Here is a 24,261-nt window from a genome sequence, read left to right on the forward strand (position 1 = left end):
TCACATCCTACCTTCCCCAGACCCCACTTGTGGGATTCCACTGGGTATGTTGTTGTACCGAAATAAATAAGTTTCAGTATTGTTCTTCATAAAAAACGAATAAATATACTCAAAAAAAGGAGAGGAAGAAAACCATACCTTGTGAGTCCCACTGTCCTGTTGTTTAATAGCTGGAGAAAATTCCTCAGCATCAGCCATGATATTATTCTCAAACTCATCAGAGCTAATAGTCATCATGTTGTCCTTCAACGATTCCATTTAATTTTTTCTGCACAAAAAGCACGCTGTTAGTGACAATGGAAAATTTAAAGCATAAAGTCCCTCAAAGTATACTTATGAACAATCAAAAGAAAGACAGCCTAATCCACTTTATCAAAGTGTTTTAGTATGTGTGAAATTAGGATCTCATAGAAGGAGCAGATGAGGTACACTCTAGACTCTACTCCATAGATCACTAATCATCAGTATCAAAAGAAGAAAAGACATTTCACTATACTTAAAACCATAGATTTAGAAATGTAAATCTCCCAATCACCATTTAGCAGTTCATCTCCTTGGTAACTGTGGTTCAAAGAAATAAAAATATCAACAATCAAGAAATTTCACAATACTGAAAATCAAGAAACCATAGATTTAGAGAAGTAAATCTTCCATAACGAATGAATTTTGAAACAAAGAGTCAAAAGGCAATTAAATAAATCTGAGTAAAATCCGACGGTTCATATATATAATTCTTGGTCAACTGAAACGTGAAATATTTACATACAACTAGTCCCACATAAACATAATACAAGGAATCAAAACACATTCCAACAATTGAAACAGATGACGATCAAATGGAACAAATTAAGAATAAATCACTTTTCATGACATATATAATGGATAATCGTAAAAAGAAATTTAGAGTTTTTAATGAATACTGGTAATAAAAAAACATTAGAAGAATTAAGGAAAGAACTCACAATGCCCAGGGGTTGAGTGGCCGTGAACAAAGAAGAAGGGGGAAAAGCGGCTTGAAACCCTAGCGGTGACGAGAACAGTGTGTGGGGAGAGTTCAAGATTGCAGATATTTAGCAAAGAGTTTAGTTTGTATAAAGGAAATATTGTTTGCTTCTTTGGCTATATATATATATATATATGTAAGAAAACAAGTTGATAAAAGGAATTAATATAATAATCAAGTCGAGCAGTTTGACTTGTATTAGAAAGAAACCTATATTTATTCTTCTTTCTTTACATATAAGTATTATAAATTTTACACCATTAGATGACATAATAATCAAGTAAAAAAATAATTATAGGTGTAAATAAGTGAACTAACATCCATAAATAAAATGATACTAAAACAGCAATTATCACGTTCCATATCAAGCATACTAACGTGAATTATTGACGATCGTAATTAAATCTATCTTTTAATCAATCAATCCGATCTTTAAGTTAAAACTTTATATTATCAATTAGTGGATCTTAAATCCTATTTACTCACTTGATTGAATTGTAATATTATTAAAGCATGTTAGGTTATTATCAAATTAACAATTGCATCGCTATTATGCATTTATCTTATTTGTTTCCTTATATATATATATATATAACCAAAGAAGCAAACAATATTTCCTTTCTAAAAACTAAACTCTTTGCTAAATTTCTACAATCTTGAACTCTCTCCACTCTCCTCTCCACACACGGTTCTCGTCAACACTAGGGTTTCAAGCTGCTTTTTCCCCTTTTGCTTTGTTTACGACAACTCAACCCGCGGGCATTGTGAGTTCTTTCCTTAATTCTTCTAATGTTTTTTATTACCAGTATTCATTAAAAACTCTAAATTTCTTTTTACGATTATCCATTATATATGTTATGAAAAGTGATTTATTCTAAATTTGTTCTATTTGATTGTCATCTGTTTCAATTGTTGGAAATTGTTTTGATTCCTTGTACTATGCTTATGTGGGACTAGTTGAATGTAAACATTTCACGTTTCAATTGACCAAGGTTTATATATATGAACTGTCGGATTTTATTCAGATTTATGATATGATCTATGTGTGAACGACTTATTTAATTGTATTCTGACTCTTTTGTTTCAAAATTCATTCTTTATAGAAGATTTACTTTTCTAAATCTATAGTTTCTTGATTTTCAGTATTGTCAAATTTCTTGATTGTTGATATTTTTATTTCTTCGAACAACATTTACCAAGCAGATGAACTGCTAAATGGTGATTTGGAGATTTACATTTCAAAATCTATGATTTTTAGTATAGTGAAATGTCTTTCCTTTTGATACTGAGGATTAGTGATATATGAAGTAGATTCTAGAGTGTACCTCATCTGCTCCTTCTATGAGATCCTAATTTCTGGCATACTAAAACACTTTGTTAGGAACTTCATTTACTCCTAGGCCAAGAGGATGATGAATGGAGATCAAATTACACAGAGAATGATGCCTGTACTAAGTGAAGATCAAAAACCTACCATTTGTATCAAAATCATCACCATCCCCTGAATTTTGATAAGCTTCATTTTCTTCATCAGTGTCCTCTAAATCCTCGTCTTGCATCCTCTTCGACATCTGCTTCACTATATTCCTGGATTTAATGATATAGTATAAATACAACATATACGCATATCAAAGTCCAATTCCACCACACGGTGAACCAGGACATACAAGAGCGTAACTTGGGTCAAAACTTAAGTTCAGAGCATATATGTGAAGACGTAACAACTTATACAAATTAATGTGAACAATAATATGCAGGTGAGGTTTATTTAATATTGGAAAGGGGTAATTGATGAGTTTTAGAAAGCACTATTCTTCATGCAAAGAACCTCTGCTCCCAAAAAAAAAACCTGGCACAGTTTCCAGGGACTCTTACATAGGTGGAAATCAACAGGTTCATTAGATTTCAAAATTGGAAAGAAAAGAAAAATAGGAGACATAAGCTTTCCTCCTTAATATTCTGGTACAGATAGCTATCTCCTTGTTTTTTATCCACTATACACAAACACCTCATAGACAAGATGAGGCACAGCGAGAAGGACAGGAACTAGATCAGGAATGTCACTGGCTTACCTTTTCATCAAAATCATTATCATTATCAAAGATAGCTTTTCTTCTCATTCTTCCGTCATGGAAATCAACATGTTCCCTGAAACTACTACTCGATCCTGGGCGCTTCTCTGATCCAATAGTATCTTCTTCCTCAGAACTATCATCAGAGGTGTCCTTTGACTCCTTTGGATGAGTACGCTTCAACTGTAGTGGTTCCAACTCATTCAAATCTTCAGAATCATTGTCTTCATCTGATCCATCACTGTTGGGTTCAAAGACAGACTGATCTCGCTCCGCAGGCACCAAATCATTAGTTTGATCAGCTTTAGCATGATTTGATGGTGATGGATTATGTTTTTTCCCGAAAAGGGAAATAGAACTATTTTCTAACTTCTCATCGATTGGATATTTCGTGTTCTGAAGTGATTTAACTAAAGCCTCTCCGACATCATTGACCTTGCCTGAGATCAAGAGGATAATACTTGTCAGTGGGAAAATGTCTTGCCAAAAGTTGTGACCCAAAAAATAAAACAAGAACATATAGCATGTTGGAAAAAGGTGATCTCAACATCCAATATTTTCTTTATCCATTATTAAGAAAACTAGTCAAAGCCCGTAATACTGAAAAATACAAATTACCAGTGTGCATGACACAGGTGAGATTTTTAATTATTAGTCTATTCAAAATAAAATTGTGCCTAACATAATCCTGTTCTTCTTTCATTTTTTTCACGCATTAGTTGCTATTGGCATCCACCTAATGTAGTTTGACAAATGAATGGATCATTTTTCGTAATAACATGATAGGGAGGTGACAGTAACATAACTCAATTTTTCTTTTAAATTGGTCGGCTTAGTGAAAATGCACAAAATCCAACAAACTACTATCGATCATAAGGTTTTTTTAGAAATCAATCATAAGATTAACAACGACCATTCCTGTCCCGACGGTGTCTAAGCAATTGGTAAAAAGATGTACTAAAATTTTACAACATATAGCAGTTCTCAACAACTTCTAAGACTATCTAAGCAAATAGCACTCCTCCAAATGCAAAAGAGAGAAAAAGACTGAACGCGGAAGAAATGGATGAAACAAACACCAGCTCAAGAGAAGATTTCATAATCAACATTTGGTCTTATTAAGTCGCTTGACCAATAATAAGTAGAGTTCAGCCAGAAATTATGATGAGTAACTGATAGGGATGGAAGGAATCCAGAGCAAGCAAAGGAAAGCAACGACATTCAAGGCCTACTAATTGGTAATAGCAGCAAATTTTAAAGCTATAGCTGTTTATGATAAGAACTTACCAATTCAAACAACAAAAGAAGCTATAACCAAAAGATAGCCTGAGGCATATCATTTATCTTGCTGAACTAAATAAGGGAATGTAAATTTCCCATAAGCCAAAAAAAATTGGAATTCGTCTATTTAAAAAAAAAAAAAATAGGTTTATAAGAAACAGAGGAAATATTTACCTCTGCGACCCCCAACAGCAGCAGTATCATCAACCATAGAGAACTAGACAAAGTGAACATATATGTTTGTATACACAGCATCCTTATCGTAAAGAAGATTGCCCAATCCAGACATGGGGGCATAAAACAGCTTTTCCTTGTCCCTTAGACCCTTCTTCTTGGCAGCAGATGGTAGAGGGCATGGATCAGGTAATGCTGTTATACCAGCTAAGCTATAATCACCAACACCAGCAATATGTACCTGGTCATATTGTGAAGCAGCTTTAGAATATGGACAAGGGAGAAATAAACTGCTAAATCACTAGCTGTAACACCATATTAAAATAACTTAGATATAAATAAAATGACAAGGTCTTCACATGAATCATTATACAACTAGTGAGTTTGTATCCCAAAGGCTTCCATCTTTCCTGGTCTTCTCTACTTTGTTATGAAAGGGAGAGAACTCGTTCCCTTTCAATAGTACATCGAACAGTAGAATTCACAAACTCTGATAGTTGACAAGTAAAGAAAATATTATTCACAAGTGAAATAGCCAAGCACTAAGCCAATGTTGGATGCTACAAAAGATTCTCTGTGCAAAATCTACAAAACATTGATAAGACTCTCATTTTTCCTCCTCACATATGATGACAGGTTTACACCAAAAAGGCCAAAGGTCCACTCTATACGCGAAATTCCTAAAACAATAGCCAAAATTTTCTATATTAGCCACTAGATACATAATATGCAGTTGAACGCTAAGCTTGATGATTTTCTCTAAGTCTTTGAACCAGATCTGTGGTATTGTCACTCTTAAAGTTCATCTATTTGTAGCCCGATAGAGCCAACCAACACTCCATAAGATGTTAGGCATATTGCTATGTCATCTCTCAAGTTTCAGCAACTATATTACTTTCAATTGACCTTACAGGGTGCACGAACCTTTGCTTCTATGCCTATAAACAGCCAGTTCATAGCATAATCAGAATTTTATTTAACATGAATTAGTACAAAAAGTTATTTTTTGAAACTGTAGTACTAAAAGTTATTTCCCAACCAAATACAAGAAAAGTACAAGAAACAAAGCATTCACATCACAGACCTTTGTTCCTTTCTTCATGTTACATCCATGAAGATAACCGTACAAAATGACATTTCTGTCACACTTGCTGTCCATGCACACTTTTTCAGGGGGAGTTACATCTTCAAATCGATCTACAACAATGTAGGGGTGGGACATGCGCAAGGATAAAGGAGCAAACTTCATGACAGAGATAAACCGACCAAGATTATGCACTTCACGTTTAGAGTACCTACTCATTAACAAAAAATTGCTTCAGAAATTAAATAGAAATATTACATTATATCAATGTAGCATGCTAAACATGTATTTTCAAATATGGAATCCAGGGACTTACTTCCCATGGATAAGACCAGACAAATAAAATAATTTAGCTCCATCATATATCTCAGTCCAAAATCTATGTTTTAACCGTTGCTTCGTCTTTTTAAGCTTCTTAACATCCTTGAACTGGTCGAGATGTGTAAGAACACCCATAACTTTAGGAAATCCATGATTTTGCAGTATATTAAGGAATTCAAATGCCTCCAGCAAAATTTATTGTAACACCCCAGAAAATTTTTGAGCTAAGATTCGACCCGTCCTTTGTAGTGAGTAAGTTTTTACTAAGGAATTTAAATTTTCCTAAGCGTTAAGGTCACTAGATATAGCACCTTCAGTTTCAAGAAGAACTAAAGAGAGTTCATTCAAGTCATTCCTAAGTTTTTCTTAAGTTTTGGTTCAACTTCAAACAACCATAACTTTTAGTACAGGATGAGTAAGGAGACCCATAAGATATTAAATTAAAGCCCTTCGAGTCCTCTTTCCAACGCCACCAAGTTTGCTAAATTCCAAGCTCTGAGTAACAAGTTAATGACTGATTTACAAACGATGCTCAAACCTGGCACTATCTCCGCGTTACAGAGCCAATACGGACCTCACCGCCTGGTGAAAAACTATTCCGACTCCCATCTCGTTTTATTTATTTCTTAAAGGGTATTTTGGTCCTAAAAAGCCTTAGAATGTCATCTAAATTTCCCTAAACGTGTAGAAAATCAGTTTTTCTTAAATCAAACCCTCTCATCCACTCCAAAAATTCTAACGCTCAAGGACTTAAAGAAACGCTAAGGCTAGGGTTCATCTTTCAAGATTTTCCTTCAAGTCTTTCAAGAAGATGATACTTTCAGGTATGTAAGCTTCCATAGTGTTGGGTTTGTTCACTCACACGCCAATCATGTTATTTTAGCGCAATTTCATTCGTAAAAGTTGAAAGATTAGAGTCCTTGATGAGTTCTTGATAGGTGTTGTTCTTAAAGTTCATCCTAAATCTTGTTGTGTTGGGGTTTTGATGATTTCTTGAGATGAATGTGAGCGTTTTGAGGGCTGTATTGAGTAGATTAAAGTGTACTTATGTTAAGTAATCGAATCCAAGTGATTGGAGAAGAAACTGTTCAATTCTAGGCAAATTGGGGTTCAAAAACGAGGAAGAAAAAGTTGGACAAGGAACACGTACCAGGTCTGCGTCGCAGACCTGTTCATTCCGTGTGAAAGTTTTCGCTCCGTGTCGCAGAGAGGTCGCGGACTCCACTGTTTCAAAAATTATTTCGACCAAACATTTTAATGCATCTCCGCGTCGCAGATTGGCTTCCTAGAACGTGTTTTTCAACCGTTTCTCATGTTTAACTATCTAAAAACATTCCTAAACATCCCGAGATCTTTCCTATCACAAATCAGAACCTTGAATACATAAATCAAATTCAAGGTAGAGTTGAGAGTCAAGTTTTGAGAGTTCTTTCAAATATTTTTGAGAAAGTCCCTTTGAGTCTTTGTGAGGAGTCTTCTACAATTTCTAATAACTTGTATTAAGACTCGAGCAAATGAGTATGAGAATGAGGAGAATGTATTCATGAGTCTACTTTGTCATCACGAGACCTTTCATAGCATGAACCATAACTCTTGAATTCATAATTCACATTGAAGAGAGAGTTAAGAGTAGAGTTCAAGGAAGCCTTTGAGTTCAATTGTGAATCCTTTGAGATCCACCATCGATTTGAGTTAAGTTCTTGAGGAAGTAAGTATGAGAATGAGAACAGTCGTTTACATGAGTTCCATGTTGTTATGTAGACTTTCGAGTCGAGTTGTTCATGCCCATAAATTTCGCATGAACTCCATAAGTTGAGTATCCTTGAAAAGAGTAGTATCTTCAAGTTCTAAGTCTTGAGTATTGAGTTCCTAATCTTTTTCGAGATTATATTCCTAATCATGGGACTATTACATGTCACACATGAAGTCCTTGAGTTGGGTTATACATGCCCATAATTCTGCCCTATAAGTCGAACAGTCTTGAGATGAGTAGTATCATTGAAGTTCTTCAGTTCCAAGTATTGAGTTCTATCTATGGTTATTGAAAACCTTGCATTGAGTCGTTCACGTCCATAAATCGGCATGAACCATATTTTAAGAAGTCTTTTACAAATGTTTTAACTTTGTTTTAAGACTTAAGCTTTGAAGTTAAGTAAAGAGTAACAGTAAAGTTCATTTTCTTTAAAATGACATATGGGAACTAAGTATTCCCAAGAGTAAATGTTTTCACATTTAAGATGAGAGAATACTGAGATTTCCAAAAGAGTTTTGAGCAAGAAAGGGAACATCGATTCCAAGAGAGCTTTTAAGCTAAATTTTTGAGTAATTATCTCAAACCAAAGAAGGAAGTTTTGTTTTTACAAACATATGAGCTAAGATATTTTGGGAGTAGTATTGAGCACCGATATGGGGACGAGTTTAAGTACAGATAACTCACGTCTCTATAAACCATGTAGCCATCATAGGTAGTAAAGGATCATACTTTTTAGATAACTCCATAAGATGCTTTTAGCATAAGCTAGTGGATCCACTAAGTTAAGCGTTCTATATGACGGCAAAGTATAAGACAGTTCTAGCAGCATGGACAAGATGTTGTATCACCACTTAGGCTCATAGTGGTGGTTGTCGGTTAGAGAAACTCCCACAGAAACTATATTACTTTATTATATAAGTAAAGTTGAGTTTGTTATTGCATTTTTTTTAACGAACCAAGTTGCTTTTACTGTTTTATAACGCTTTCCATATATTGCATGTGTATTGTTGCTTTTATTGAGTTGAGTACCCAGAGTCGAATATCATATCTTTGAGTTGAGTATCTTATCCTTGAATACTTCTGAGTTGAGTAGTTTTGAGTATCCTTGAGTATTCCTTAAGTTGAGTAAATTTGAAATGAGATAAGTATGTTTCATTTTTATCAAGTTTCAAGCTTATGTTTATGTTTTAGAATTCCCCTTGCATGCTCGTACATTCCACGTACTGAGCCATTTGGCCTGCATCTTTTCATGATGCTGACACATGTGTTCAGGATCATCAACAGGAGATTCGTTATACATCCGGGAGTTCGAGTTAGCTATGGCGAGCCTCCTTGTTTTCGGAGAATTTCATTTACTTTTCAGTTTAGTAAGGATGTCGTGGGTCTTGTCTCGACTTCCATCTCTATCAGTTAGAAGCTTCATAGATAGTCAGTATAGTTGAGAAGTCTATATTATTTATTTTACTAAATGATTTAAAGACTTAAGTTGCCTATTTTATGGCGAGTTGAATAAATTATTTTATTCAAAGTTTTCTTTTGAGTTAAAGCTTTCTATTTAAGTTTCATGAATTTTATTCAGTTTTTAAGCTTTGTAAGTTTGAGTTAGTCTTCCGCTTATATTCAGCCAGGATGGGGGTTCGTTTGGGGACCAACAATGGTTCTTGAGTGCCGGTCACGTCCAGGGTGTAGGCTCGGGTCGTGACATTAATCAAACCAATCACAAGGTCTACCAACAAAAAAAATATCAGCCGAGAAATTTTCAAAGAAGAAATAAAGTTGGCAGAAATCACCAATCAGTAAATGCGAAAGGTACTGGAGGAAGAATATAACACCCTCTGTGTTACCTTGTAACAAGATGGAAGCATGCAACAAATGTCAATTTTAATATAACCAATTAAGTTTGTGTAAGGAATCTAATTGATACTCCCTCTGCCTCTGCTATTCTGTGAGATATTTTGATCAAACACACCATTAAATAACTTAACTAGCATATTGAATTGATAGTGTGAGAAGACAACACTGAAAATAGTTGTTAAAAGTGATCACGTATTACTGAGGATATCATGGTATAGAGTAATAAAGTATTACACTTTCTTCAAGTACTAATATTTTTGCATGTCATGAGAAAAGGCATGTCAAATAAAATGGGACAAAGAGGATCAATTTGAAAGACAGAGGAATCAAGAACTTACATTAATGATAATATCTGCATATAATTCAATCTCACCTAACTTGCTACGAATAAATCATCCTTAGGCTAGAGTAGTTGCTACATATTCAATGAGAAAACGCTAGAACAATCTTATGCTTATCCTAAAGAGTCTTTTTTTCTCTTAAGAAACAAAAGCGCACCATTTCAAAGCCATAGATACCGTCAATGAGAAACAATGCCAAATACGCAAAATTTGCCACATCAATCATTCCATTGATATCATTTGGACACTCTATAAACTGCAAACGTCTCTACTTACCTACAATGTCACAAATGAATTAACAATAATTTTCCAAAACCATAGATCCAAGTAAAACGCAATAGAATATAGTTATGTCAATATTGCATATATAGCTACTCTTAAGTTGACACCTTACTTTGGGACATCAAAAGGAAAAAAAAATGTCTTCTAGATATTATCAATATTGTCAGAGGCAAAATGCATAAAAAAGCACCAAAACCTGCTTTATGGGATATATTAACAACACTCAACTAAATACAAACTAAGTGAAAAAAGATGCAAAATTGATGAAAATAAAACACTGCATATTAAGTTAATATATTGGTGGATAAAGACCATGGTAGTTCAAGTTCCACTCTATTTCTGGTTAAGTTTTAAGTTCACAATGCAATTGTAAGTAGTAACTAACTCTGTTGTAAAAGTATTTTAATTTAATTTCCTATTTCTAGGGAGTAGTGACTAGAATATTTCCATCTGCCGAGTTTCCTTAACACTTCACACTAAATTGATCCAGCCACCTAATGATTTAGAGTCACAACCTATAGGCAAAACTCAAGAGTTTCATAATTAACCTAGGTTTTGTGTTGAATCACCAACTAAGAGCTTCCACCGAAACAGCAATTTAGCAAGGCACAACATTCATCCTACAAAGTGCCTTGCCTACCGGGCTTAAGTGCACATTTGACAAGACCAGTTACTAACATATTGCAATAAAGCAGAAAAACATATCCTCGATCACGTACCAAAAAAACAAAAAGAGAAAAAAAGTATAGCTATAAAATACAATTTGACAGTTTATATACATATCAGAGTCAGTAACACCATCACAACCACAGCAGATTACTCGGACGCGAAACCAAGCACTCACTGTATACCATGTCCCAACTGATTTTGGAGGCATGTCTTGCTTGTGGAGAACTAAATATAATGTCAAAACCCAGTAAAAACCAGCCAGCTGAAGTTATTCTGAATGCGGAGTATATTAAGTTGAAAGAAACCCAAATGAAAGTAAAATAACCTCCTACACAAAAACATCTTTATACAAGAAAATTAGCTTTTCTCTTTTATTGCATTCATTAAACTTGAAATGATATATGGGCAAAGGGGAAGTATTAGGAAAATTTAATTATGGTCTTCTCTAAAGTACGGAGTCCATCTCGAAAGGCTACCATTGTAATTGAAATGGGGAGCAGGAAAAGGATAAGGAACAAGAAAATGGATATACTGTAATATGTTAAATGAATAATTTCCACAACCACCCAACACCTCCAGCATATTAGATATCCTCTCTACCTCCTTTTTGAAAGAGACAAAAATCACAATCAAGACAAAACATGAGATAAACAGAAACCATCAAAGATAATATCTCAGATGTGATCAGGTGAATCCATACTTTCTTTCTAATACTTCCAATTATTCATTTATGGACTAAGCTAACCGGAAAAAGGAACAAGGTGAGAAGCCAATCCATACCTGATACTATAGTGATGGGACCTCGAACTTCAGGTAAATTTTGCTTTGTATAGTGCTTCACGAGAGACTTAATTAACAGTGACTTCCCAACCTATAATAGCATAATAGCATAATCCATAAGAAGGTCAAATCTAAAACCCAATGAATGACATCTAACCGAAAACAACCATGTGAAATCAACCTTGGGAGGTCCCTGCACTACAATAACATATGGAGCTGGTTCACCAGTGGACCTATCAACTGTTGGGACATGAAGCCTCTTCTGCTCCTTCTCTGTTGCTCATGCTTGCAATTTCTTTGCTTTCACCGTGGAATTAAATGCAAATGCCTACAAATTTACATTATAAGTCTCAAGAAATTACTATTCAAGAAATCTTGGACTTGTGCCCAAATTATTATTTTCTTGATGACGTAATCAAGAAGATGCAAAGAGTACAAAAGTAGATATGCTTTCTCCATTACATGATAAAAGTTAAGACCCTGGAGCCAGTGAGGAGACTTAGGTCTAGAGTTAAAAGAACTAACAAAATCTATTCATATATGACTGGTTAGACCAACAAAATAGACTGAAACAAACATTTACCCAGATTATTAATAAATATCAGTCAAGAATAGAGTAAAACAGTAGACGAACCCAGGCACATAAAGAACAAAAAGAACTACAAGAAAAAATACTATTCAAGAAACCTTAGGATTATGTTGTTTATTGTTTTCGTCGGAAGCACCCTTTTTTTTCTTGTCGGACTTGGATTTTTTCTTTGCGGTAGGACTAGACTGACGTGACCTGTGAGATTTGTGCGACTGTTCTCCGTCGATAGCCATGGCAGAGAGAGAAAAGTCTATGAATCAATTTGGCGTTCTGGGTTTCCAACTGCAACCCTCAAAAGACTAAGAGCATCGTCGGCGGCGGCGAAGAAGAAGAAGAATGGGATGGATAAATACTAAAAAGGGTTTAAAGAAGACACTGTTTATGGAAAAGGGTTTAAGGGCATAGTAGCGCAGCGAACTGTTAAAATATGGAGAGTATTTTACTAAGGTTATTCCGTTATATTATACTCCTTAGCGTAACTTGTAAGTTCGTAACTTAAATTATACGAATCTTATTATAGAAATATTTTTATCATTTTTTGGAGAGTGTCTAGATTGATTTATTGTAAGTTATTTTTTAATTTTTTAAGCTTTTTTTTTTTAATTTAGAAAGTGTGTAAATATAAAATAGTGTTTAAAAAAAAATTAGGCAGAGAAAGTTTTAGGCGGAATGACCCGGGAGACCCTTATATTTGATTTCGTTTGTTAGTTGGATCCTTTTACTCACCACTTTACCAACTGAACCCTTAAACTCTTTAAAATACAATATTTTAAACCCTTTTTTTTACGTGTCATCCTATGTGACTTTTTTTGTCCGAAGTGCGTGTAATACACACATTTTAAGCGCGTAAGACCTTCAAAAAAGTTACTTTATATCCTTTTAACATGTATCTTCTTCTCTAATGAGTCCAACACCATTGTTGATTAAAATTTTAACTCTCTCTGGCCTTTCACTCAAATTTTCTTTCAAAAAAATCCCCTTTTTTTTTTGTTTTTGCCATTCTTCTTCTTACTTCTATGGATACTTCATTATCAGTTGATTTTTTTCTTTAATTTTTGCTACTTGTATAATTATACTGCTGTATTTATATGCTCCATTACTTGTATAAACTTTTCTCTTTAATAATTTTCCCTTAATATAATAAGCTTTCTCCAATTTCGTCAAACATCAAAAAAAAAAAAATACTCTTAGTACAATTTCATCAAACACGCAGCAAGTAAAAAAAATGATCTTTTTTCATTTTCTCTAACACCCAAAAGAGAAAAAAATTAATCTATCTCCATTTTCATCATATACCCAGATTATCTTTTTAGCTTTCTCCTATTACATAAAAAAAATCCCATAAAAAAATATTTTTTTCTAATTTCATAATCCTAAAATTCGAGATACACAAAAATCATAGACCAAAAAATTAGTGAGCAGAACATATTTTGTTCTAGGTTAAGACGAGGCTAATACAAAGAAAAATTAAAAATCGCACTAACACCTTCAACAATGGAAAATACCATGGAAGTGAAGGGTAGAAATTGAGGTGAAAAAAAGATATGAGTCTATTTGAACAAAGAGAAAATGAAAAGAAATAGGAGGTTTTAGACTTTTAACATGTAATTTTCTATGTGGCATTATTAAATGACGTGGAATTGACATGGAATCGACGTGGAATCAATTGTAATACACGCACCTTTGAGCCATCCAAAAAGGGTTTTAAATGTTGTATTTTAATGTGTTTAAAGGTTCAATTGGCAAAGTAATGAGTAGAAGAGTCCAACTGATAAACAGAGCAAAGTACAGGGGTTTCCCAGGTTATTCTGCCAAAGTTTTTAAAATATCAAAAGCTAGGTGTGCCCAATTATGGTGCTTATAAATTACTTTTAAAAAGTCAATTCCAACCCCCTAAATTAATTTTCCATAGAGTTTGAAATAACGACAAAGAGCCAAAAATATACCCCTCAACCATAGGAAATAGTTTAAATATACCCCTAGTTATACTTTTGGGCTAAATATACACCTCTCCTTATACTTTTGGGTTAAATATACCCTTATGACTAACAGAGGACACGTGGACGGCTCAGATTAAATGAACTATTCAATTTAAAATAAAAACAATTTCGAATATAACCCGCCCCGCCCCAAAAACTTAACCCGACCTAATATGTCACATTGACCCACCCAATTTTGTCTTTCAAACAAGAAAATCTAATGGGCGATTCAAAGAGGTCTGCGAACTTGGAACCACTGCTTCGCCAAACTCTTGCTACATATATTTTTTAGGCAAACTCATGCTACATTTTCTACCATTTGTTTATATATTTTGAGGTGAAATGTTGTTGCGTTAGTTAGTTACCAGGTTCGACTGAGTAATCCTCTCCACTGGCCTCAGGGTTCCCTTGATACTTCTCATCTATTTCGAGTTTTTTGAGAACTCGTCTTCCCAAGAGAAGTCTGGTACGATATGCAACACCATAATTTTGGGGTGTTGTACTTGTTTTTTGTCCAGATTAGTTAGTTTGTTATTTACTTTTTATTTTAGGAGTGGTATACTGCTGCGTTGCTGCTAAATTATTGAGTTCAGATTTTTGGGCTAATCTGTGGCTTCATGTTGATGAAAATAGTTGATGCACCTTAGCTATTAAACAAATGTTGCCAACACAACTATATCGTGCACAAGTATTACAACAAAGAACTATATGAACTCATATTTGCGAAGCAAAGGTTCCAAAGTTCGCAGACCTCTTTGGATCGCCCATTAGGTTTTCTTGTTTGAAAGACAAATTGGGTGGGTCAATGTTACCTATTAGGCCGGGTTAAGTTATTGAGGCGGGGCGGGTCATATTTGAATTTGATTTATTTTAAACTGAATAGTTCATTTAATCTCATTTGTCCACGTGTCCTCGGTTAGTGATAAGGGTATATTTAGCCCAAAAGTATAACGAGAGCGGTATATTTAGCCCGAAAGTATAACTAGGGGTATATTTAAACTATTTCCTATAGTAGAGGGGTATATTTGGCCCTTTGTTGTTGAAATAATGATATAATCTCTCACTAATTAATAATTTTATATCAAATTTGAAGTTAAATACACTTATATACATGTATTTTTGGCATTAGATACATTTTGAAATAAAAATACATAGGGATAGAGGCAAGCGAGAGATAGAGAGAAGGGAGGCAAGCGAGAGAGTCAGTGTATCTTAGATACATGCGAATCACACTAGATATACATATTTGAGGAACTAGATACATTCTGAAATTTAGATACATAGGAAAAGAACTAGAGCTGTTAAAATAGGCTAGTTCAATCTAACACATCTTAAGCTATGCGGTCCAAGGAATTTGATGGATTAGGGGGGTCAGCCCTTCACGTTAAAAAAGCCTTAAAATGGCCAGCCCAGCCCAGCCCAACCTTAAAAGCGTGTCACGGGTTGGGGTGGACGCCAACCCTTCACGTTAAAAAAGACTTAAAATGGCCAGCCCAGCCCAGCTCAACCTTAAAGAGTGTCACGGGTTGGGGTGGACTAATCCTTCATTTTTTTCAATCTAAATCCGAACTTAAATGTATATCAATTTGTTAACATTTCTAACATATAATTAAATGAAAGTACATATTCAACACTAACACATTGCTAAGCACATTTGAATCAATTCATAAAGTTGTTTTGATTGACATCTTATACCCCCTTCTTCATCAAGTCTGTAAGAGGTAAATTTGCATGAATCAACATTATATCCAAACTCATCTCTCTTTTGAATTGATGATGTGGTAATTTTGGTTGGATTTATCAATCGAAGCAGGAGACAATATGGCTCAGGATTGCTCATTTTTTTAATTTCACGGTTTCTCTGAATTTGAAAGTGATCACTTAGTATGTTTCTATACCTAGGCTCAATCCAAATAAGTCTATAGCATCTACCAATTTCGCCATATCCCCCTTTCCTTTTGATCTAAGATTATCTTCTTTTGCATTTATATGCAAGTTTAATTAGTTGAACATTATCAAACAACTACATAATAAAAAATAATAATCTTTAAATTCACTTTAAAATACTACCACTTTGAATTTGAATAATAATTTACATAAGATTTTTAGTAGAAACAAGTGTTTGAACATTTGACGATGGATACAACTTTTATAGTTGGTGATTAGGAATTTTAGTATTGAAGATTTAACGCGAAATGAGTTCAGTATTGTGTAAGATACCAAGACTTATTCGGTAATCACTATTCCTAGCTTCTACTCTTTTTCACAATTTTCTTTTTGAGTTTAGAGATTACATTAAATCATAATCATGACTGCAACTTCTATACTTGGTGATTAGGATTTGCAAAATGAGTAAACCATTGTTTAAGATGCTAAAACTTATTCGATAATCATTATTCCTAGTTTTTACTTCTTTTTTTTCACAATCTTCTTTTAAATTTCTAATTTAAATTTGTATAACTTCCATAAATCCCATATTGTAAGGACCTAAATTACAATCTATCTCTACTCTTTTTCAGTTTACAAAAACCCCTCAAAATCAGTGCTATCCGGATACATAGCAAACAAGTCAGCTACATTAAAACAAATTCAGTTACATTTTTAAAGGAAAGAGAATATTAAACAAATTCAGTTACACTTTTAAAGGAAAGAGAATATAAAATTGAATGTGAGTTCCCCAAATCACGCTAATCTAGTTGATTTCAATCTCTCCCAAATCTTAACAGATTCAATCAAATCAAAATTCAAATTTTCTTCTCTCAATTCTCTTCCAAATCCGCCCAGCTTCAAGTCAAAATTCAATTTTTCTTCTCTCAATTCTATTCGAAATCCGTCTAGCTTCAAACAATTCAAGTTTTCTTCTTTCAATTCTCACCCAAATTGTAATAGATTGAAAAAAGTCGAAAACAATAGTTGATACATGATGAATACATTCAGGAATCTGGAAAAGCAAGGTGAGTTATGAATGATACATAAGTGATGTATTTTAAATTTCTTCTCCAATTCATCGAAGATCCTTTCAATTTTGTTAACAAGATACTGCTGCATCTTTTAGGTTTTCTCTATAAAAACTGTCATTCACCGTGTCGTCACTTAAAAATATCCTATGTCCTAATCAAAGTTGATTATACCAAAACTATTTTCGAGATGAATAGATTTATCAATATATTACTATTTATGTATCTTGTTTAAATTGATAAGTGTTGTACCTCTACTAGATACATTAAATAAGAAATTGTTGCCCATAAGATGTTAGGTTTGAGACTGATACATTACTGTTTGGTAATTGTTATTTATCAGATACATTTGGTATAAATTTGAATTTACGTATCATGCTTAAAAAATTAGTGCATGATACATTATTATTTATGTAATTTATTTTGTTTGAGATATCCATATGTATCAGAAATTTGTAGAAGAAAAGGTTGATACATGATAAATGATACATTTGGTACGTTGCCACACAATCTAACGATAGCGAAAATGTCTCCCCTCCTAATCTTGAGAACCCCCGCTATGTTTCCGACCTGAACAGTAGAATTTTTGTATCAAGTATCAAAACTAATTTAGGTTATGTATCAAAACTAATATTTGAACACGATACATTGTGTATAATAGAATTGTAATGTATCATAATGTTGAAACGAACACAGTATACATTAGTTTAAGAAACAAAATCAACTAGATACATTAAAAATCTGAACCAATATGTATCAGAAAAGATGAACCAAAAAATTCGAAAAAAATTCAACAATCTAATCAACGAAAAGCAACGAAGATGTATCCTTCTCAAACTAATTGGGTAAGCCCAATAGTGGAAGATCGAACCAATGGAATGAAGTGTATCAAGACCACTATTAAAAATTCCTGGAACCACTGCAAATGCACTTTAAGATGAACTCTCTGCATTAGCAACGTTTTCCACCCTTCTTCCAGTTAGGGAGTAACAAATTCAATATTTTTTAAGATGAAAACACTAAAACAAAAAAAAAGAAATTGAAAATTGAAGTGATGGAAAGAAATCTACCTCTTGAATAACTTGAAATCATTAATTGCAAAGAGAAAAGATTTGAAATTAAACAATGGATTAATGTAGGTGATTGTGGAGAGATTTGTGGCTTGAAAAAAGGAAAGAAAATCATGGGTATGAGACTTCAAATTAATGTATCCGGAAAAGGAGATGATGTGAGCAAAAGAGGGGATTTTTGATATTTTTTGAAATGGTAGTGAAAATAAGAAAATATGATAATAATGATGTGTAGTTAGGTAATTTTTTCGTTTAAATTAAATAGCCTTTAGGAGAAGGAGGAAGATTAGAAGCTAGCTTTTCCTGGATGCTCTATAGGAATCCATCACTATCCCTTCCTCCACCAATAAAGGTTCATCCTGCTTGCCCCACAAGACGGCCTCAACCTAACTCCGGTCAAGCTTCAATAACCAGTGAACTGACTTGAGCTAGCTTTATAAGTATCAGTTTTAAATGGACTTAAGAAATCTTAACAAAAACAATCCCTAGTAGCGGATTGGACTGGGTAGCCTCAAGGGTCAAATCCATTTTGACGGCTCTAATACTAAGTAACTACGAAGGTCGAGCAGTTTGACTTGTATAAGAAAAGAAACCAATATTTATTCTTCTTTCTTTACATATATGGATTATAAATTTCATAAAAAAGAAATTTTACACCATTAGATAACATAATAATCAAGTAAAAAAATAATCATAGGTGTAAATAAGTGGATAAACATCCCAAAAAATAAAATGATACTGAAAGTGCAATTATCACATTCCATATCAAGCATACTAACGTGAATTATTGATGATCGTAATTAATCGATCAATCCAATCTTTAAGTTAAAGCCTAATATTATCAATTAGTGGATATTAATTCCTATTTACTCACTTGATTGAATCGTAATATTATTAAAGCATGTTGGGTAATTATCAAATTAACAATTGAATTGCTATTATGCATTTATCTTATTTGATATGCTTTACTTGAGTAGAGGATATATCTGAAACAAACTTTCTACCTTCACAAGGTAGGAGTATGGCTGCCTACACTCCATTCTCCCCAATTTCCACTAGTGTGATTACACGGGTATGTTGTTAAGAAATACGTTTCAAATTGAAATTTTCTCCTCTTTTACTGCTAAAATTTTGCGAGAGACTTAATTATCAGTGACTTCCCAACCTATAATTGCATAATCCATAATCCATAAGAAGATCAAATCTAAAACTCAATGAATGACATCTAACCAAACCAAACATGTGCTTGCAATTTCTTTGCTTTCGCAGTGGAATTAACTGCAAATGCCAATAAGTCTCAAGAAATTACTATTTGATTAGCAATACTAAAACTTTGAAATTACTATCTACCTAAGCGGTTAGGTCACACATATTATTGCCTAAATATCTGTCAGGAATAGCGTAAAACAGTTGACAACACAGGAACATAATGATATACATAATTAAAAGAGAAATTAAAGAATATGAGTACCTTGGGTTTATGTTGCGTATTGTTTTCGTGGGAAACGCCCTTCTTTTTCTCATCAGACTTTGATTTTTTCTTGGCGGTAGGACCAGATTGATATGATCTGTGAGATTGGTGCGACTGTTCTCCATCGATAGCCATAGCAGAGAGTGAAAAATCTCTGATTCGGCTTTCTGCGTTTCCAACTGAAACCTCCAAAAGAGTGGAATATAGAATGCCAAGAAGATACTAAAAAGAGTTTAAAGGAGAAATTGTTTATGGAAAAGGGTTTAAGGGCATAGTAGTGCAGCGAACTGTTAAAATATTACTTACTTTACTTGGGTTATTCTGTTATATTATACTCCTAAGGGGTCATTTGGTTGGGAACTAGTTATCCCATAATTAACTATTTTGGGTTAGTTATCCTGAAATAACTTATCTCACCATATATATGGGATAACTTATTCCATCACTATGCTATAAATGATGAGATAAGTTAACTCAAACATGTCAACCAAACAAGACATCTAAATTTTATCACAGGATTATTTATGTTTATTCCTTACACCAAACGAGCCCTAAGTCCTAAGCGTTACTTGTAAGGTCGAAACTCAAGGACCCGTTTGGCCATAGATTTCCCAAGTAATATTTGGGGGAAAATTTGGCAGATAGTGTTTGTCCATACAATTTGTCATTTTATTTGGCAAATATCCCAAATTTCCCAAATACTAGTTTTTTCTAATATTTGGGCCAAATCTCATTATTTGGGATCTTTTAAAAATTAAAATTTTATACCAGACTTTTATCTTTTACAAAAACACCCTCTATAGTAGTTGTTTGCGTTGTATTACATAATTTTTTACGTGAACACCAAAATAGTGTATGGAATGATGCTTGTTGCACTCACTCCAAGTTACCGCATTGCTCCAGTGTCACGGACACTACTTGTTATTTGTCGCAACGAAGATTCAATTGACTTGTAATACAAACTTATGGTTAGTTTTGATAGTTTTTAAAACTTATGGATATAAATCATATTTTTCTAAAAAAGTGAAATATGTTTCCCAAATACTATGGTCAAACACATGGTGAAATTTCACCCAAATTTTCACCCAAATAATATTTGCCAAGAATATTTGGAAATTTATGGCCAAACGCTAGCTTAAATTATAGGAAAAATTATCTGATTATACAAATATTCTTGCCATATTTTGTGAGTGTCTAGACTGACTTATTGTAAGTCATTTTTTGTTGTTTTTAAGCCTCTTTTTAATTTTGGAAGTGTTTGGTAACATAAAAAGTGTTTTTTAGAAAGAAGAAAATAAGTTGGGAAAGTTTTTGAAAAGTCAAAAGTTAAGTGTCGCCAACTTGTGGTTTTTAGCTATTAGCTTATAAATCACTTTTAGAAAGTCAATCAAAACCTCCTAAATTAATTCTCCAAATAATTTGAAATAATTACAAATTATGTCACTAATTAATAATTATACCAAATTTCAAATTAAATACACTATATGTATTTTTGCTATTAGATACACTCTGAAACAAAAATACATAAGGAGAGATGCAAGCGAGATGCAGTGACAAGGGAGGCAAGTGAGAGAGTCAGTGTATCTCAGATACATGTGAATCACACTAGATAGATATATCTGGGATACTAGATACATTCTGAAATACATATACATAGGAAAAGAGGTGAGTGAGAGGGAGAGAGGCAAGCGATGTAGGAGAGAGGTGAACAAGAGATTAGTGTGTCCAAGATACATGTAAATTCATTTGAATATAGTGTTTCAAGAACAAATTACACCTACTTTTGACATCATGTATCCGAGTAGATTATACATGTATCTGAAGATCGAAATTTGACACGAATAGTAATTTTGAAAACTTACGAGAATGCACGTAATTAGACCTTAAACTAGTAAATTTTGTGTAGTTTGCATCAAATTTTATTATTATTGATTAATAGACATTTTTACTTAACATGTATCTCCTACTTTGTGTCCATCTTAATTATTACATTAGCAATTTTTAGGAGAAGCTAAGCAAATACCCCATAAAAGCAAAATACTTACAAACATATACTCATTTACATTCATACCCACTAAAAAATTACAATATATACCCTCCACCCAACTAAGTTCGCTTAATTGATACTAAATCAGTATCATATATTGTATTGATATCATCAAGACTGATAATTTCGCTTAACTGATATGAAATCTACAATCAATATCATATATTGTATTGATATCATCAAGATTGATAATTTCGCTTAACTGATACGAAATCTNATATATATATATATATATATATATATATATATATATATATATATCAAAAATTATCAGTCATAATGAATAGGGGTATGGGCTGCAATTTTTTTTAGAGGATGGATATTTCTTGAATTACTTTGGATTAGGATATGAACATGTAATTATTTTGAATTTTATGTCCCATTTGTGTAGTGTTTCCAAATTTTTACTAGTATATAAGTAGAGAATAACCCAATTTATAAGAATGTTATCATATTTAATTTTCTAAATTTTCTTCTTTTCCTTTAGTATTTTTCTCAAAATAATTATTTTCGATTAAAACAAATTGTATGTTTTCATTCAATGCCTACTATCCTCATTGATGCCCAAATTAATTTGAATTGTCCCAATTCCAGAGTTTCTTTAAAAACACTTAATAAAATTAAATTTTATTTTTATTTTTATATGTAAATAAAAGTAAATGTGAATAATATAAGCTTTAATTCTTCATTGTGAAAAAACCAAGAGGGATCGATTCAAGTAGTAGATACCCTACACCTCGGACGTAAAGCTAATGATACTCGCACATTCCATCGTCAAATATCCTTCCTATTTAGTTCGACTACTAGCCACTTACATGCCGGAAACTCAACCTCTTCACCGTTAAGCAATAGGAAAATTGCTTAATTTTTACATTGTTACACAACATAATGGGAATTGCCTCGTTTATATTTTATAAACAGTAGCAGTAGAAAGGAACTCACAATCACAAGTAAAAACTCGCAATCAAGCCAGAAATAATTAAAAATGAGTGAAGGAGAAAACGTTCAAACTACATAGGCAATCCAAAACATGTCTATTACAAAAACACTAAGCTATTCAAACAGCTTAATCTGCAATCCAACTCAACTAAAAACAAAAGAAGATGAAACATGTTCAAGGAGTTCTGATGGAAGGACATGAGAATTCTAATTGACAGCAACAGAAATGATCATCAACAGCTAGTTCTTCTTCAGCTCATGTATCGCAGCGAGGCTGTTTGTGTAGGGTATGAATCTTCTCTTCGGATTTAATTGTCCTGGAGTCATAATAGTCTCCACCTTCTGCCCACTCAGGTAATAAAGACATATCCTTTCAGTTGTGCAGATCACCACAATATCATCACCACTGTTTATACAGGGTAATACACTGCACAACACAGTACCATTGTCAATAAAGGGATCTTTCTCCAATGTTTGGCGAGACTTCTTGTGTCCAAGATTTACGCAGACACTACGATTCAGACTCATGTCCATTCCTCCATAGATATCTAACATAAAAACATCCCCGCAATCGTTGTAAACAGTTACATAGGATAGCTCATCCTTTACCAGAGTCAGGGCACCATATCTCCCAGGTGGAATAGGCACACGTAGAACTGCAGCGACCTCATTTTTCACATCAAATGCTAGCACACCATTTGATGTTGTACTCCAGTACGTCATCCCCTTCATATATAATCCCCCACCAACAAGAGTTGTATCTTCCAACTCAAGACACTCTGAAGAAGAGCGACTCCAGGAATTTGATTGAGACGAGTAAATCTCAAAGAACACAACTGGTTGATCAAGAAGAGGGACAGCAGCGACAAGGTGAAAATACGATTCAATATTACCCTGAGGATCAAACGCAAGAATGACAGCTGGATCAGATCCGTGATAATATTGATGAGGAGGGATACGCTTCCAATCTTCGGTCAGAGGATTGCAAACGTAATAACTCTCCAACCCCTGGCAAAGGAGCAACCCGCTGCTAGAACTGAGAACTTTAATCCTTTCAGGCAAGAAACCCAGGGAAGGATTGGGGATACCATTCGCAGAATGGTCCAGAGACGAGAAATTAGGATCAGATTGGAAATCCACATCCACAACTTGATAAAAGTAGCCTGAAAGTTTCTGGAATGAAGTGCTTTGCTGGTATGCTAATAACGGACAAACTATCCAATGATTCCATTCATTGGACACTGCCCGAAACTTCATCAATGATTTACCAGGAAGGAAAGGCAATACATGTTTCATAGCCACATCTTTGATCTCCATGTCTTCTCTCCTAATGTAGTCTGCAGGTAATTTTGATACTTCATTCCATTCCTGCTTATAAGCAACAGCCTTGAAGTCGTCATCTGGAACCTGCAATCCAAGACAAAAGAGGTATTGTAATCAGATGAAAGAGATATATACATATCAATTACAGCTCAAACTCATATTAGTTGGTGTCAGTCCCATGAAACATTTATTTCTACTCCTCTCTATTTAGGTTGGGCACTTTCAACAAGTTCACTTACAAAGGCTCATTTAAATAGTGTATTCATCAACAT

The 24,261-nt window shown here is 33.7% G+C and overlaps 2 protein-coding genes and 1 pseudogene across 4 annotated transcripts in view; all 3 read right to left on the minus strand.

The window, feature by feature from the left end:
* LOC125861281 (uncharacterized) overlaps positions 1-24,261 on the minus strand; it is a 49,835-nt gene that overhangs the window by 1,853 nt on the left and 23,721 nt on the right. The window contains exons 1-2 of one of the 3 annotated variants that reach the window (XM_049541229.1): positions 19,681-19,794; positions 139-268 (exon numbers count right to left, since the gene is read on the minus strand). In XM_049541229.1, the coding sequence (XP_049397186.1) occupies positions 139-258 (120 nt within the window). In that variant the 5' untranslated portion in view covers positions 259-268; positions 19,681-19,794. Of the gene's footprint in view, positions 1-138; positions 269-2,477; positions 2,560-19,680; positions 19,795-24,261 lie in introns of those variants that run through there. The other 2 variants (XM_049541222.1, XM_049541218.1) reach the window with 2 other exon arrangements.
* On the minus strand, positions 5,558-12,606 carry LOC125856438 (uncharacterized; annotated as a pseudogene).
* Positions 22,691-24,261, minus strand: part of LOC125861256 (uncharacterized) — a 5,909-nt gene continuing 4,338 nt past the window's right edge. Inside the window, exon 3 of the mRNA XM_049541199.1 lies at positions 22,691-24,073. Within this exon, the coding sequence (XP_049397156.1) occupies positions 22,907-24,073 (1,167 nt within the window). The 3' untranslated portion in view covers positions 22,691-22,906. The remainder of the gene's footprint in view (positions 24,074-24,261) is intronic.

This window comes from Solanum stenotomum, chromosome 1 (assembly GCF_019186545.1).
Source record: "Solanum stenotomum isolate F172 chromosome 1, ASM1918654v1, whole genome shotgun sequence".
Lineage (NCBI taxonomy): Eukaryota > Viridiplantae > Streptophyta > Magnoliopsida > Solanales > Solanaceae > Solanum > Solanum stenotomum.